General features: G+C 38.4%; 1 protein-coding gene across 1 annotated transcript; it reads left to right on the plus strand.

The window, feature by feature from the left end:
- Nucleotides 1–6,476: 6,476 nt before the first annotated feature.
- On the plus strand, nucleotides 6,477–17,037 carry LOC146558332 (cysteine-rich protein 2-like). The gene is made up of 8 exons (XM_085246517.1): nucleotides 6,477–6,853; nucleotides 11,251–11,345; nucleotides 13,138–13,195; nucleotides 13,285–13,416; nucleotides 14,187–14,255; nucleotides 14,403–14,497; nucleotides 15,744–15,801; nucleotides 16,388–17,037. The coding sequence occupies exons 1-8, from the start codon at nucleotides 6,592–6,594 to the stop codon at nucleotides 16,450–16,452; spliced, it is 834 nt and encodes a 277-aa protein (XP_085102643.1). The 5' UTR covers nucleotides 6,477–6,591; the 3' UTR covers nucleotides 16,453–17,037.
- The last annotated feature ends 17 nt before the right edge of the window (nucleotides 17,038–17,054 follow it).

Raw genomic sequence — 17,054 nt, forward strand, 5'->3', positions numbered from 1 at the left:
TGTTGCAATACTATATGTTCCCATGTTCCTATGTTCCTAAAATAGGAACATAGGAACATAAATAGTGCCATCATTGCCAGACCTGGCCCATATCTGGTTAACATACACCCTACCATCACACCAGTCAGCCAGAAGTGCCAGCTTTATTAGCACTTTTAATTCTTATCCCTACTTTTATTTTTTCATGTCTATTTAAGTGCTATTTATGACACTATTTAAGTGCTATTTATGACACTATGTTTGCACTGAAGCACCGCAGCAATTTCCTAATGTTGTAAACCTGCTCAACATTTGGCAATAAACCCCTTTCTGATTCTGATTCTGATTGATGCCGGATCCAGGGAAGACCTGTTTTCTATGAGCCTGGGCCACATAAACCAAACCATAATCGGGCCAGATATTGCATGCCATCACATAAACAGTGCCATCTACGCCAGGCCTGGCCTATATCTGGATGACGTACCGCTTACCATGCCAGAAGTCAGCCAGCAGTGCCGGCTTGACACCAGATATGGGCCAGACCTGTCTGCTATGTGGGAAAGAGAGAATGCACTATCATCACAGTCCGGTGAATCCAGTGTATTTATTTCTTTATATATTTTTCCATTTAATGATTTTGAAAATTACACGTAATGGTAAATGGCCTGTATTTATATAGCGCTTTACTAGTCCCTAAGGACCCCAAAGCGCTCTACATATCCAGTCATTCACCCATTCACACACTGGTGATGGCAAGCTACAGTGTAGCCACAGCCACCCTGGGGCGCACTGACAGAGGCGAGGCTGCCGGACACTGGCGCCACCGGGCCCTCTGACCACCACCAGTAGGCAACGGGTGAAGTGTCTTGCCCAAGGACACAACAACCGAGACTGTCCAAGCCGGGGCTCGAACCGGCAACCTTCCGATTACAAGGCGAACTCCCAACTCTTGAGCCACGATCGCCCGTAATGAGAGATACAGCACACATTATTTTAAAATTTCAACCAAATATGAGACACAAACTGGTAAAAACGTAATTAATTTGCTGGTAAAATATCTCTTTCATTTTTGACAACAGCAGCATCTGGGAAACAGTCTTTTTTCACTGTTTAGAGATGGTGATGAAGACTCTTTGCAGCGTGATGATTGCTCAGCATAACTGCAACAGTATTATATGGCTCTTCACTGAGTTTAGAAATAGTACCACTCTTTGGACATGGGCAGACTGACAAAGGAGCTGAAACTAAATCAGACAGACAGTGTGTTAAAGCAAACTGTGGTCTGGTTACAAAGAAGGTTACACATCAAGATGTTTGTCAGGACAACTACAGACAGTTCATGTCAGGAAGACAACAAGAAACAGACTCCCATGTACATCTTTCTATTGTTTACATCTTAATGTTGTCACCTCAAAATCAAACATGAAAAGTCTACTTTAAATGTGCAGCTAATAAACTTTAAAATTTGAAAAAGAATAAATAAAATAAAAATTAAGAGCTTAAATATACAATACAATCTGATAACAATACAGCTGCTGCAGAAAAATCAGCAGTGTCACTGTGCATAAGAAGAAAAGTACTGTACAGTAGTTTACTCCTAAAAACACTGTATGGCTAAAACTAGAAAATACCTGTGGCAAGTGTAGCTTATGTGAAGCCAGGAAGGAAATCCATGAAAAATGCAGAGATTTTAAGTCAACAGAATTCTTGGTATTACAGCTCTATCATTAAGACAAGGGGGGATCTGAGGAATTACAATTGTTATTGCATAAACTTAATTTTTAGATGTGCATATGACAGCTGTGGTAGTGTTTAAGAGTGTGAGAGTAAAGAATATTTAAAAAAAATACAATTCAAATGTAGACTTTATGAAAATTTGATGAAAGGTAAGTACAAATGGGTGTATTGTTTTAGAATGATATATTAATTACTTGCTCTGTTTGTGTTTTCTTTTCCAATGCTGCCTGTCGTTTTGTACATGAACACTGAATGTTCTTGAATAAAAATATCTATTTTGGACTTGTTCCCAGTTTTCTGTGCCCTGCGTCTGGGTCCTCACCCCTGTGAAACTGCTAAAAATACTTCAGAAAATGAAATGAGAGAGTCAATGCCTGCTTCAGAACCTTGTTTGGTAAATATTAAAACACAATTACAGTCAATGAGACTTGATTCGATCCTTCAGTTTTACAACACTCCACAGTCACAGACATTTCAAGCATTCAAACTGTCATCTTTATAATCAAAACATCTAAATAAGAGCAGAACAACTCAGAGTTCAACCTCAGGGCAGCTCTAGAGGAACAGATGGACTTCAGTGTCTCGCTCAAGGGAGCAGGGGTGAGAGTTATTTCAGCAGGGTAAAGCATCATTTACCTAAATGTCCAAATGTCTCACTTAAATTAAAATCTATTTTTCTCACTGTTAGACCAATGCAGTTACATCTGTTAAAGCAAGGAAGTCAAATATAATTAAATTATTGAGATATTCTCAAAATTAAGAAAGAATCTGATCACAGTTTTCTATCCATTTCCTGTCCTGTTAGTGTTTGGGATTTTTTTGTTTGTTTGTTTTCTAGTATAATTTATGGTATTCTGGGGTATGTCACACTAGTAAAGCATCCACTTCTTGAGAGAATTGTTCTGTATATGCTTACAAATGCAACATTCAGCACTTGAAATTAAAAATACTTGTGTGTCTCAATTTATGTTTATAGAACGGACAATATACATACACTACAAAAAACCCAAGAAAATCACATCTAATTTTTTTTTTTTTGACAAATAATGTCTACCTGAATCCTTGGAATGATGGGAAATACAAGATTTTAAGGCAGTTTCACCACTGATCTCAAAGTTGTGGCGCGAGCAAATAACAACTTTCTGTGTCAAGCTGATTCGACTTGCATGTCAAAAAGCTCTACTGTAACTGCAATTTGGCCCTACTCTCTTCAAATCACAGTGTGCATACTGTGTCAAAAGCTGTGGATGAAGTCGTGTTTCACATTTTGATCACTGATAAAAAGGTGTCACAGGTTTTCACTGGATGCACCTGTAGATGAAGGAGGAAATTAATAGGAAACTCGAGATTTTGATTTAACAGCTCCATCATCCTTTTTTTTTGTTTGTTTGTTTTACAGATCTCGTCAAAGAAGCAGATCCAATGTGAACTATATCTGTTTCCTCCAGAATATTATCCAGAGTATTTGGATGATCTATCTTTAAAGTCATGTTGCTATTGCAGAATGTGTTTTTCATTGTTTCATAGCAACACTTGCACCAGTGGTTACTGTGTTTTGTGTTTATGTTAACAGAGAGCTGCAAAAGTAAATTCAAATAGTGTCCCATGAGAAATAACACAAATGCTCATCTTAAATTTACTTTCCTCCATAAAAGTAACAAAGTGTCACTGACTGGTGATTTAACCCAGTATTCCTGTATCATAACTTTTAGTTTCTTTTTCTGGACCCCCTTATATAACACAATTGTAGAGTAACACATTCTAAAAATCTCTGTTTCCCCATCTTCTATCACTTAGTTAAACAAATTGTAGTCCTTTTATTTTTAACAACGTAACAGCGATTAGCTACAAGCTAATTCTTTCTTGTTTTTCTTTTCTTTCTGTATTGTGCTGTATTATTCTCTTCTTGGTGTTATTTTTGCTCAATTAAATTACCTGAACTGGACCTTGCTTTTAATATTTAAACATTAAGCAAAATCATCATCCTTTAAAAGCCAAATGAAGCCACGAGGGCTAACAGTGATGCACAGCTGCCTATTTTTTTGTTGGCAAGTAGTTGCAGACTATTAGTGTAGTTATATTAATAAAATACTGTTGTACTTATTTATGTGTTTATTCCTTGCCCATATTGCACTTGGCAAGCTGAACAACTTGAGCAAGGGTCCAAACAGAGTCAGGAGTCCCACACTTTTAAAATAAATTATATCTCCTAAAAACAATCAGGTTGTCCTTGTGTAGCTTTCATACACATGAAATGCAATATGAGAGCCTTTTAGGTTGATCAGAGACAGAAGCCGCTTCAGAGCTGAGCCTCTGCTTCACCAATGACATATAGTTAATGTGGATATCTGTGCCAAAGGTTTCAGACAGACGCCATCCGTAGGTGTTTATTTTAAGATTAGTGCATTCCCAGGCCCCATTTGGCTCAAGACCAAATGTACTAACCACAGACAAAAAAAACCTGCTACTGTTTCCATCTTTGCTAAAGTTTATGTGTGTTTACACTACGTGTCTGCCAAGGAGACTTAATAAAAAAAGTTTTACTGATGCAGTTTTCTGGTTGAATATTCTCTGCTCACTGTCTCCTAATGCTTTATTCATTTTATGTGGGTTTCAGTAAACTGAATTAAAAACTTGGATGGGTGGGTTCAGGTGGTGAATGGCTGGGACTGGTTAGCCACCACCATTTTGTCCGTCTGTATCTGGAAGTCCCACAGGATCTTAGCTCGGTCATTCTCCATCACCCTTCGGGGCATCTCCCATTTTGACCTCGGGACTTCCCGGTTATACTCGGCACAGATGTTCCTGTACACTATGCCGGCCACTTGGTTATGGCGTTCCATGTATGCCTTGCCTGCTAGCATCTTGCACCCTGCTGTTATGTGCTGGATTGTCTCTGGGGCATCTTTACACAGCCTGCACCTGGGGTCTTGCCTGGTGTGATAGACCCCAGCCTCTATGGATCTTGTGCTCAGAGCTTGTTCCTGTGCTGCCATGATTAGTGCCTCTGTGCTGTCTTTCAGTCCAGCTTTGTCCAGCCACTGGTAGGATTTCTGGATATCAGCCACCTCCTCTATCTGTCGGTGGTACATACCGTGCAGGGGCCTGTCCTTCCATGATGCTTCCTCGCCTTCCGCCACTTTCTTGGGTTTCTGCTGCCTGAGGTATTCACTGAGCACTCGGTCAGTTGGGGCCATCTTCCCAATGTATTCTTGGATGTTCCTTGTCTCATCCTGGACTGTGGTGCTGACACTCACCAGTCCCCGGCCCCCTTCCTTCCGCTTAGCGTACAGCCTCAGGGTGCTGGACTTGGGGTGAAACCCTCCATGCATGGTAAGGAGCTTTCTTGTCTTGATGTCAGTGGCTTCTATCTCCTCCTTTGGCCAGCCTATTACCCCAGCAGGGCACCTGATCACGGGCAGGGCATAGGTGTTGATAGCCCGGATCTTGTTCTTACCGTTCAGCTGACTCCTCAGGACTTGCCTGACCCTCTGCAGGTACTTGGTGGTTGCAGCTTTCCTAGCGGCCTCTTCATGGTTCCCATTTGCCTGCAGGATCCCCAGGTACTTGTAACTGTCCTCTATGTCTGCAATGTTGCCTTCTGGTAGTTTTATCCCCTCTTTTCTGGCTACCTTCCCTCTCTTTGTTAACATCCGACTACACTTCAGAATTTTATATATATATATATATATATATATATATATATATATATATATATATATATATATATATATATTCAGCTGGAGCTTTCTTCCTGTTAAAAGATAGTTTTTCTTTCCCAAGTTCTTGCTCATAGAGGGGTGTTATGTGACGACTGTTGTGAATGGCACTACGTAAATTAAAGTGATCTTTTATGCTGCATTTATTTTAAACAGCATTGAAGGATAGCTATTTCACTTTTCCCTCTAACTGAAAATTATTATTAGTTACGTTTGAACTCAAAGATGTAACATCAATGTGCAACACCTGGGTTAGTTGATCTTGAGATAACTTAAATATTGAGACTATTGATGGCACTCTAGTGCAGATGGAAAATATCAAACGCCTGTCAGCAGCTGGTTTGTTTAGTAGAACTAAGAGAAAGATACAACTACACTGTCAATGACTTACCAAGCATTTAAAGAAATATCATCCTATTACATTTTTTCTGTATACACTGTGTTTTTATTACTGTTTCTGTTTTATTTTTGGTTATGTTGCATAGTGTTCCATATCTTCATAATAATATGTTGTGTCATTTTGAGACATTTAATATTCTAAATTTGCCACTTTGTGAGGACAATTTTCATATCCTGGTGATTTCTCTGAATTTTTTGCCCTTTTCTGTCTAAAATAGTCAAATAATTTAGTGTTGACATTTTATTCTTAACCCCACGTAAAAGTCGTTTGTCTGTCAGCTCCCTGGTATCTCTGGGCCAAGAATGCGGAGTAATATACTTGGGAGCTGCGGAGCATCACTTAACATTCCCTGTGCAGAGCTATGCTGTGTAACCTAACAACCACACAGGGGAAACAAACAGAACTAAAAGGCGACACTGATTAATGCAGAAGAGCTAACTTTGCTAGGATATCAGATTAACCAGATTTCCAAACCAGAGGCTGGCACAGCAATGCATATATGTGCATATGGGTTTACAATAATTAATGGAGTAGAACGTGTGCAATAAAAACTTTCTTTAATGCTCTCTTGGTTTTTAAAAGTGTAACTAGAGCCTTGGGCTGATGCTGGTACTATATTGAGAAATTTGAGTGGCAGCAGTGCATTCAGCAGATGTTCTCTGGAAATGATGATAATGTAAAAAGCAATGTGATAATTTGGCCGAGGCTTTTTTTTTTTTTTTTGAAAAAGCTTTTACAGGATATGCAGAGGCATAAATGTACATTTTTGTCTGGTGGGTTGCGAGCTGCATGATGTCACCCCGAGGGCGGAGTTATACAATTGAAAGAGAAGAAGCAGAGGGTGGATGTGAGGCGCAGTCTCATCACAGTCACCGCCGCCGTCAGCATCATCTGAGGTGTGTCTGCGCCGCCGGAGCTGCAGACAGACAGAAAGGACCAACAGAAAAACATCCTGTTCCTCTCTTTACACCGACCATGGCGTCAAAATGTCCAAAATGCGAGAAAACGGTGTATTTCGGTGAGTGAGCAGCCGCTGCAGAGGCCGCCCAGCATCATGATTCTAACAGATGCGATGACCGCTGGGTGGGAGTGTTATAGTCAACCGGGGGGTGGTTATAATATGAAAGACTGACAGTGCAGTATTCTTTAAATCGACTTTTACTTATAATCGATAACGTGTTTTCTCGGATACAACATAATGAGAATTTGCGGATACATCACTGATTTTAGAGCTCTACAGAAGATTTCCACCCATTGATCAAAATGGGCATTGTTTTGTTATAAATAGGCTTATCGAGTCTCCCACACACAGAGAGACATAACTATTTAAGACACTCATTCATCCTGTTGGATGATTTTTATTATGTGTTAGGTGGAAACAATGATTAGAATCGTGAATTTTACACAATAAATAATTCATTTACACATATGAATTATTTATTGGTAGTACATTAAAAATGCATTCACACTAAATCACTCATTATTTCCTTTACCATTTGCACAGAACAAAGAGATTTTTAACTGGAATCCTTTGAGGTTTTGTGTGATGTTATCTTGTGGGCAAACTAACTAATAGAGTCTGTCTTTATATTCATCGATCACATTCTTGCATCCTTTTTATTGGACCACACATTTACCGTGTTGTCTATCTTTGTTGGGGTAATAACAGCTGATCAGTCAAGCCAGTATTAGTCAAACTAATTATATACAAGTGTCACAACATAATCTCCACATCAGTGATATTTATATTTACAGTGTGAAAATGTTACTGTCGTGTCACTGAGTCAAAGTACTTTAAAATATACAGTATGAATATTATTTGTCTTTATACAGTGGCATATAAAGACAAAGTGACAGAGGATGCCTTATACAGTGGCATCCTCTGTCACTGTATGGGGCATAATTTCACCCACGTAAAGGCATGTAAATTTTTTTATTAACTATTTTAACCTGTCAAATTTGATTTAAAGCTTGAAAGTCTTTTACAGAATATATCAAAACTCTGGGTCCTAAAAGCAGTCCAACAGAATGTCAGAGAAATTCACAGCTGAGTACCACGGACACGTTGCCAGATTGGATGTGAAATCAAACTGACAGTTTTTCTCTAAAACTGATCCAAAAATTCCCCAGATGGTGAATCTCAGAGTCCAACAGACAACTGGTGAATATCGACACAACCCATATCAGGCAGTGATGGGTTCACTATCTTTGGATAAGATTACAGGGAGCCATTAACAGACCTGTAGTCATAGCCTCAGCTGTGTTTTCTGACAGCTTGTGAAAAATCCTTTTTATGTTGGCTTTTAGAAGCAGGTAGGATGAGTTTAAGCGTGTTAATCCCTGGTTACTGGATACTATATTCACTTGATAGTAAACAATACTGTCAAATAGGGTGAGGTACTATGATACTAAGGAGTTAATTTAACATCTATTTTTAGCTTCTTCTTTTTTCCATTTTGGTGCAATGCCATATGGCATGGTAAATAATTGATTGATTTGCCAATTCGTTTTATGGATCAATATTCTTTTTGTTCTTTCCCCTTCCCCATTTCTCTGGAAAACAACAGCAAAACCACACCCTGCAGGCTCAGTCAAACTGCTGCTCTCTCTCTCTCTCTTTTGAAACTCTGCAGGAAATTAGAAGCTTTAAAAAAAAAACGAGGTTCTGGCAAAAATGTATTCCTCCTAGAAGTGGATACTGTTGTTTTGCAGGGGATTTTATTACAGTAGAGATAGTTTAGCCTTTAGGATTTCTGGATGCAAAGTTCTCGATAGCCATAAAGAAGATGATGCTCGAGACACGGAGTCTATAATGTGATTTTTAAATAATAAACTGAGCTAATGTGATTTCTTCAGTAAATTCAGTTCCTTGAGTAAGAACCCAGAAGAAAACCAATGTTATGCTGTGCAGACTGGAGCCCTTCACCATCCAGGCATATTTCTGTGTGTCGGTGTGACTTACTGTCAGATATCACACTGACAGGGAGGCCAGGCATTGAGTCTAAACAGGAAGTGTCATGTTGTATCAGTCTCAGGGTATCAGCTGAGATATTTTGGGAGGAGGACAAACAGATAAGCAACTGTCAGTGAATTTCTCGCTCCCTCTGTCCATCCTCCTGTCTTTTAGACAAAAAAGTCTCTGTGACTGAAACTGCGGGTCTTAAAAAGGGGGTTATGATGTTTTTCTTTTGACTGAACAGAGTAATATTTGTTTTCCCTCTTGACTCACACTGTATGTATTTTTCCCTTGCAGTCACATAAATAACTGGGTAGAAAAAAAAACAGTTCAGTCATGACCGCTGTAGTCCACAGAAGACAGCTCTTTCCATCTATGATAATTTGGTGGTACAGTGTGGTACAGCTCTGTCCTACCATAATGTGCAGAAATTAAAAGTTGGTGGTGGAAAGAGCAACAGCAAGACCCCCTGTACAGAGCAGAGCAGGTATCACATGACCATGGATAATACCTTAATAAGGAGCAGCATGAACGGGAAGAGCATGGGTGGAAGTGGGTTGCAAAGTGACTTGGACAACAGAGTAATTTGAACACACTGTACTATGTGTTATGTTTGCAGCAGGTGTCATTAACTTGCACTCTAGTTTCTGTGATTTCCAACTTGTATTTGTGTCCATTATGCTAAAAGGGATTGCATTCATTTCCAATTCAGTATTTTCATTAAAGGGCTCAATCAAAGTGGCTGTGCTGGATTCAAAGTTGAAAATGATTGTTAACTATCTTATTCTTGGCCTCGGTGAAGTCCTTCACTCCATCCTCCATGTGAAACAAGTTGTTTTAGTTCTTCTCTCTTTATGCCAACTGAGTGGTGTTAGACATGTCACACATATATGTGTGAAAGTTACTGCAGTTTTTGCTTTGTGTGTATGAGTTCCACCTTCGTTAAACACAGTTTTAATGTTAAAGGACTAGTTGGTTGTCAGTTTTGTGGGTTTTTGATATGGTATATATTCACTACTCTGTGGTTTTAAGCATTAAGACTGGAAACAGAGGAAAACCTCCAAAAGTCCCTGCTGTGCTAACATTATCCAAAGATCATCCATTATCCAGACAGGAAAGAGATCAGTTGTTTGATCGACCTCGCCAAATTTTAAAAAAGGTATTTTTTAAGACTTCACATTTAGATTTACCTTCAGATTAAGGTAACTTTAGTATGTGAAGGGATGGAAGAACAGACAGTAGCTCTATTAAAAAAAAGGAATAAATAAGAAAAATGGAAATGTCTGAGTCACCACACTGCCCTTTAGAAAGCAGTGGAAAGAATGTGCTTCAGGCTGATATGAACTCATAAGTGCCCATTAAATGTCGTCTGTCACTTCGACCGACACTCGGCTGTTATAATTCAGAATACATTAGTGCTTATGTTGTGTATTCAGGTTGTGTCAGAAAATATAATTGCTACTGTACTTCACATGCTGACACACACCCCCACAAAAACCTTAATAACAGTGCATATAATTTCTTCCAAAGGTTGCTGGACCCATATGTGAAGGTTGATTTCATGGCAAAAATAGCTACTTTTTGTATCAAAATAACCTTTTTTTTTTTAGGACAAAATGTTTCTTTTTCTCATAGAAAAGATGGGTTCTGTTCAAAGCAGCAGCAAAAGGATCCTGCCTGTGGAGGAGTGTTCGCACTGGTGCACAAATAAAGCACAAAAAGAAAGAGAAAAAAAACGTTTTCCCCTTTCTCTGCATTCAGTGGCAGCGCTCTTTTCTAAGCACTAAAGCACTGACCCATAGAGGATGGCTCTTTCTCAACAGTCACTGCATTTATTTTGTAAAAGTATGACTCAGACTTCATTGAGTGCACTTATAATCAGATTTTATTAACATATTCCCTCTGTCAAGAGTGCCATGTGATTGGTACTGTATGATTTGTTAGTTTGTTTATTAGTTTTCAGGATTACTCAAAAGGTTATACACAGATTTGAATTCAAACTTTACCAGAGTTATAAACTGATCCAACTTAAAAGTAAGTAATATTTGTTAGTGTGTTAGTGGGGGCAGAACTGTAGTGCCGCGGTCAGAGCTTCACACCAAGAAGGTCCTGGGTTTGAATCCAGCCTTCTGAGTAGAGATTGCATATTTCTTTTCCTTTGTGGGTCTTCTGGTTGCAGTGGGTTCTTCCCAAAATTCAAATAATCTAAATTGTTTATAGCGTCCCCGCCCACTCACACACACACACACACACACACACACTACCAATGAATTATTGCAAACTAGTCCAGATATCGTTTTGGATCCAAAGACTTATATATGCATGCTGTGACGAACTTGTGACTTCATTAACTTCATTATATTATAAGAAATTCCAGGACTAAGTCCATTTATTTTATGTTTCATAAACCAAAAGCACGATATAACATCAAACGATCTTTGTCTCTTCCTGTCCCACAGCGGAGAAAGTGTCATCTTTAGGGAAAGACTGGCACAAGTTCTGTCTAAAATGTGAGCGCTGCAACAAAACTCTGAATCCGGGAGGCCATGCTGAGGTAACAGGATGTGAAGAGTGTATATGCTTCATTTTCCTTAAGCAGTTATGATTTGTTTTTGTTTTATGAAGTGCAAATATTTCATGTTCAAAGGTTATGTTGGTAGGCTACATTGCATCAACATAATAAACGGTGACTGCGAACAATAATGTCCCATGCACTCTGAGGCTGTAAGCTGTTTGAGATGAGCCTGGTTTGATGGTAAAATACAGACTTTTTGAAATCAACCAAAAAACCTGATCATTTAACATCAGCAGAAAGTAGCTGGATTTTTTGGACAGTTACTGTGCTGTCTTTGAAAACACGTATGTACTGTGCAGGAAAGTCAGTACCTGTGTATCTTCAGTGCGTCACTCTTCCGAGAAACCTGGAAGCGCCTGTACTTTACTAAGGAGTTTAACATTGTCTGACATTGTTGTAGAGAACCATAAACCAGAAGGCGTAAATCTCAGAGACAACAGGGTTTCACACATCTTAGTGCTTTGATGAGATGGCAGTTTCAACTGTTGATTAAAGAAAATAGACTTGAATCGTGGTTATGTGCATGTAGTGCAAGTTATATGAAAATGAGTATGCTTAGCCTAATCATGTTTAAATAAGCTCGAAGATTTGTACTCTGTGTCCCCCTTTAATCATTGTTATAATGCATTTATATTCACATATGACAGCTCATCATCATTCACAATGCATGATGTTCTTCAGTCTGTTCAGAACAAACTCGGTACAAAATTAGCTGTACATAAAATTAACAGCTCAGCAGCCTGTTATTTAAAACTCATCAGACTTATCAGATTAAACTGTTTGTGGCTCTTGCTGTGTTTTAATTAGATTTTAAGAAGGAAGGGATGTACTGAAAATCACAGATGAGCTGACAATGGTATTCATTGTACGCTGCTAAAATGCATTGATTTAGTCAGTGAGAGCAACTTTATTGTCCATTATCTCCGTATTTTCTTCACAGTGCTTCATTTTGGCCTTTATTGTTCAAGTTCAAGTTCAAGGTTCTTTATTTGTCACATGCATAGTTATACAAGTATAACACACAGTGAAATGTAGCCTGACACGCTCCTCGACATGTGCAAAAATGGGGGGGGGAGGGAGTGTAGAGGAAGAACATTATATATATATATATACATGTAGTATGTACACTGGGTGAATGTGCAGTAGTAGTAGTAGTAGTTGTGCACATTTGTCTGCTTTCAGAATGGTTTTATTGTTAGTCTTCAGTTTTTTTGGTCTTGTCATGTGAACCACTTTGACATGCATATTTGCTTGAAAGGTTCAATTGAGTTTAGCTGAAAAACACATCCTGTGTGAATGTACATTCCTGGGATGACTGAAAAAACTCCACAGAGTATTTATATAAACGATGACAGTGTCTAGATGACAAGGAGCATTACTTTTACTGAATCAGTGAGGCTTATTTTATGTCTAAAAACAAAAGTGAGATAAGGGCTTTTATTACCATAAAAATAAATGGTTAGACAAAGTCAAATGCCTTCAAATGCAGTCCAAGTTTGGAGGATTATGTGAATCCACACAGACTGAAAACAACAGTTTATATAACTGCCGTTTTTTTTTTTCTTTTTTCCATCTGGTTCATAATATTAACAGTTACAGGTATAGCTTCAGTCCATTTGTATCTGCTTGATTTTTTTTTTTATTTGTATTTAAGGTCAACTGGAATCACAATTTCCCCGAGGGAACCTCCCCAGGGGTTAATAAAGTTCTATTCTATTCTATGTGTTAAGAAATGGATGTTTCCTCTGTCTGTCCCCTTTACACTGTGCAGCATGATGGAAAGCCTTATTGCCACAAGCCATGCTACGCCACCCTCTTTGGACCAAAAGGTGGGGTTTCTCCCTGATGTGCAAATACAGACGATGAACACAGATTCATAAAACTTAGATTTATGAATTCTACCATTTGATGTTTTTAGGTGTAAACATCGGTGGAGCTGGATCCTACGTGTACGACAATCCTGTCAACGAAGCCCCTGCAGCCGTTTCCTTGGAAACAAACGCCAAACCAGAGGAGGAGAAAAAAGCCCCCGCACGGGGACCAGTGAAGGGTGAGAAATATGTGGAGCAGAAATAGAAAAACTGTCATATGGAAGGAGGAGAAACTCAGTGCCTCTGTGGCAGGATACAGTTTAATTCAGGTTTGGAACAGCAAACTAAAGAACACAAAAGGAATAAATGAGCCCCAGATATGTTTTAGGGAAAGTGAGAATTAATGGAGAAAACTAAGGACAGAAATATGAAGAATCAAAGCTAAAGTAAAAATATCAATTAGTGCCGTAATCCTACAGCAAAGTAATGCATTTACGGGCACTGACATGAATTCATTTTCGTTTTCATTTATTTAATTTTACATGTTTTATTATTATTATTGTGACATTTTTAAACATTTTATGTTTTCCTGTGTATTTTCCCAGACATATTTATTTCTGTAGCCATTATTATTATTTTTATTTTGATGGTCTACACGCATGTGTCTTTAATTATCTTTTTGATGGTTTGTTCAGAAAGTGGTGCAGTCCATGTTCCTGTTGGTGCAAAGGTGCTGATCTCACTACAGCAGATTGATCATTACATCTCAAACTAGAGAACTGAGGCAATCTCTAATGCTGCAAAAACTGGCAGGATTAAATTACCTTACTTCATACCTATAATTATTTAAAACAATATTGTTTTCAGTTAGTTTCTAGGCTTCTGGCTTTACAGTACAACTAAAATGATGTAAACCACAAATTCTATCTAATGGTGTTTATTTAAATCACTAAATATCTGATGTAGTTACTATTAAGTTTTTTTGTTTAATTCATTGTAACTTTTGCAGCTGCAAGCTTCTCATCTTTCTCTGGAGGCCCCAACATCTGCCCCAGATGCAACAAGACAGTGTATTTTGGTGAGCAGAATGCTGTTTCATATTTAAATTCTGCGACAAGCATGTATTTGTCCTACATTTCTACATAAGCATTGGAAACTGTCTGTTTTAGTCCTCTGCTCGGTGTAATGACTGTCTCTACCATGGTCCGTGTTTCTGTCTGTGCAGCTGAGAAGGTGTCATCTCTCGGGAAGAACTGGCACCGGCCTTGTCTGCGCTGTGAGAGATGCAATAAGACTCTGGCACCGGGCAGCCATGCAGAGGTGAGAGATGAGTCAGTTTGCAAAGCTGGAAATCAGAGTATTAGTAAAAATGTTAGTGTTTTTGATTAGATACACAGACAGTTACTCTAGTCATATTCAAAATGTATTCGTTTAATCAAGAAAGATCTCAGAGTGTGAAATCGTTGAACACAATTTTAATTTTCACAGAGATACACAACATCTTCGTCTTTTCTCTGTCATACAGTCATGTATTGTGTTTTCTTTACTGACTTAGATTATGTCACAAGATAGAAAAGGACACATTATCACAAGCTCCAGCTACACATTATGATAAATCTCTGATCTCCATTTTTCAATTTATTATTATGCCAAAAATGTTTAGTGAGTTTCTCTTTTTTTTCAGGTTGTTTTTATGGCTCCAGATTATTTTAATTGTACTAACTTAACATCAGTGCTAGTGATGGCATTTTGCTGTTTTAAAATGCACACAATGAGACTGTAATTATATGTGTGTAACTGTGGGTCTAGTCAAGGCGTCATCATGGGTGAAAGACAGAGTCAGTTCCTAGATGTTCTACAGGTAGATTGTCAAAAATACACATATAGTATTTGAGTCACATAAGAAAATGTTTTAGTTAATTCAGCCAAAGAATCAATAAACTTCTAACATGGTGAGACATCAGTGTCTGTCTGTTCACCGACAGTTCACAAGAGTCACAAAATGATCCCCTAATGGCTTTACACCCAAAGCATTCTGAGGGTTAAGATCCCATTTGTCGTTTTATAATCAGTAAACGTGAGCCGTGATGGCTCGTGAACCGGATGAGCCACTACATCACTGACATTCATCTTCATGTAATCATCTTTAATTTGTATAGCTGTAATTCAAAGGATTTAGTCTGTCAGGCTAAAGTAAAGGTGAGGTGTAACATCTCTGTGGCCACATCCCCATCCAGTTATTGTGCCCCAGACACGAGTTAAAAATAAGCTGAGCCTGTCTAGTGTTAAAATCCAATCCAGCCATCACATGATGAGATGTTGCTGAGGTGTAAAATGTGTTTGTTGCTGAATTTGATTGATGTCAGTTAATAGAAGCTGTTTATATTTAGCATATTGTGTTCTGGGGTTTTCAGCTGGTAGAAAAAAGAGAAAGCAGATAAATGTTGTAGTTGTTTCTATCTCATGTACACTGAATGTTGCTGAGAGTTAAGGTAGAATGAAACACTAAGTGAAAACATTTTCAAATATGGAAGAATTGAGAGGAATGGTTTTCTCTGTGTTTCAGCATGATGGGCAGCCTTACTGCCACAAACCATGCTATGCTGTACTGTTTGGACCAAAAGGTATGTAATCTGAGTATGGGAGGGGGGGACTGGGCTGCGAGGAAGGCTGGTGCTGGACTGTTTTTTAAAACAATGGCTCAAACCACTGTGTCCCACAAAAATCTGTAAAATATGTTAATTTAGTGACATAAATACATCTGAGGCAGTCGTATTAGTCAGCTTTCAGGGTAGAAATAAATACTCACTGTTTTATGACCTTGAAGGATCAGATTCAAGGTGACCTATAATACCAATATCTATGTCGATGTGAAATGTATATGAAGAGAAAAAAAACTGTGTGAGGATTTAAAAAGTCTAGTAAATACTATAATTGACATGGACAGCTAGTTAGTCTTTATTATTTAGTCTACAAGGCTGGAAAACTTTGGAAAATCTTAAGCTGTGTCTGTGTTATCATACTCCAGCTCCATGTTATTATAGCAAAGAAGGATACAATTATATGGAGTCGATGTTTGTATTTTTCAGGAACCAATCCCAAAACCTTTGCAAAGTGAACCATAACCAGCCAAATGGTTATTTCGTGTTAATGTATGTTTTTTGAGTGAACAGACCCTTTAAATTTAAACGTCTGGTCTACCCTTCTCAGGCGTAAACACCGGAGGTGTCGGCAGCTACATCTACGACGATCCTGAAGCTGAAGCGCAGTCTTGAGCTCTGAAGCTGCTTCCAGCACGCAGACAGAGAAACGCCACCAGGACCCTCTGTGTCTCTATGATTTGCCTTCAGTGGTCATTGTGACAAATGATATGTACTACACTCACAGGGATGGAAACTTAGATGTTTATGTTGTATTTGTATATTGTTTATATATCTATTTTTTGTACCGAAACAGGCCTTTAATATGTCCTCCCATGTGACTTTCAGATTTGCCTTTGAGTTTCTTGGTTCTCTTTGCCAAATAATTATTAGCCTGTTACTATAGTGAATGAAGGCTCCTGTATTCTTTTCACTCTGGATTAGTAGATTTTTGACTTTTGTGCACTTAAAACATGTACTGTATGAAAACAAACAAACAAACAAAAAAAAGTACCAGCCCTCCAGTTTATAGTCAGTGTTTTTTGAACAAGTTTGTCTTGGTTCTATAAATACGAATGATAGCGTAGTGAAGATATACATTTTACAAAGGAGTGCATTTTAACGAATGCCATTAAGGTGATTTTGAGGGTTGCTGCAAACAAGAAATGATCTGCTGTTCTTCACATTTTATACAGTAAAAGTGTGTGATAGCAAACCTGAGTTCATTGTTACTGTGT

This window comes from Mchenga conophoros, linkage group LG15 (genome assembly GCF_057382185.1).
Source record: "Mchenga conophoros isolate Kocher_MC1m ecotype Shallow Benthic linkage group LG15, M_conophoros_male_GT1.1, whole genome shotgun sequence".
NCBI lineage: Eukaryota > Metazoa > Chordata > Actinopteri > Cichliformes > Cichlidae > Mchenga > Mchenga conophoros.

Excerpts from the sequence above, each read along its gene's own strand:
- LOC146558332 (XM_085246517.1), top strand. The coding sequence starts at position 6,592 with ATGTACATTTTTGTCTGGTGGGTTGCGAGCTGCATGATGTCACCCCGA. Across the intron at positions 6,854-11,250 it reads CGAGAAAACGGTGTATTTCG|CGGAGAAAGTGTCATCTTTA; the intron begins GTGAGTGAGCAG and ends CCTGTCCCACAG. Across the intron at positions 13,196-13,284 it reads CACCCTCTTTGGACCAAAAG|GTGTAAACATCGGTGGAGCT; the intron begins GTGGGGTTTCTC and ends TGATGTTTTTAG.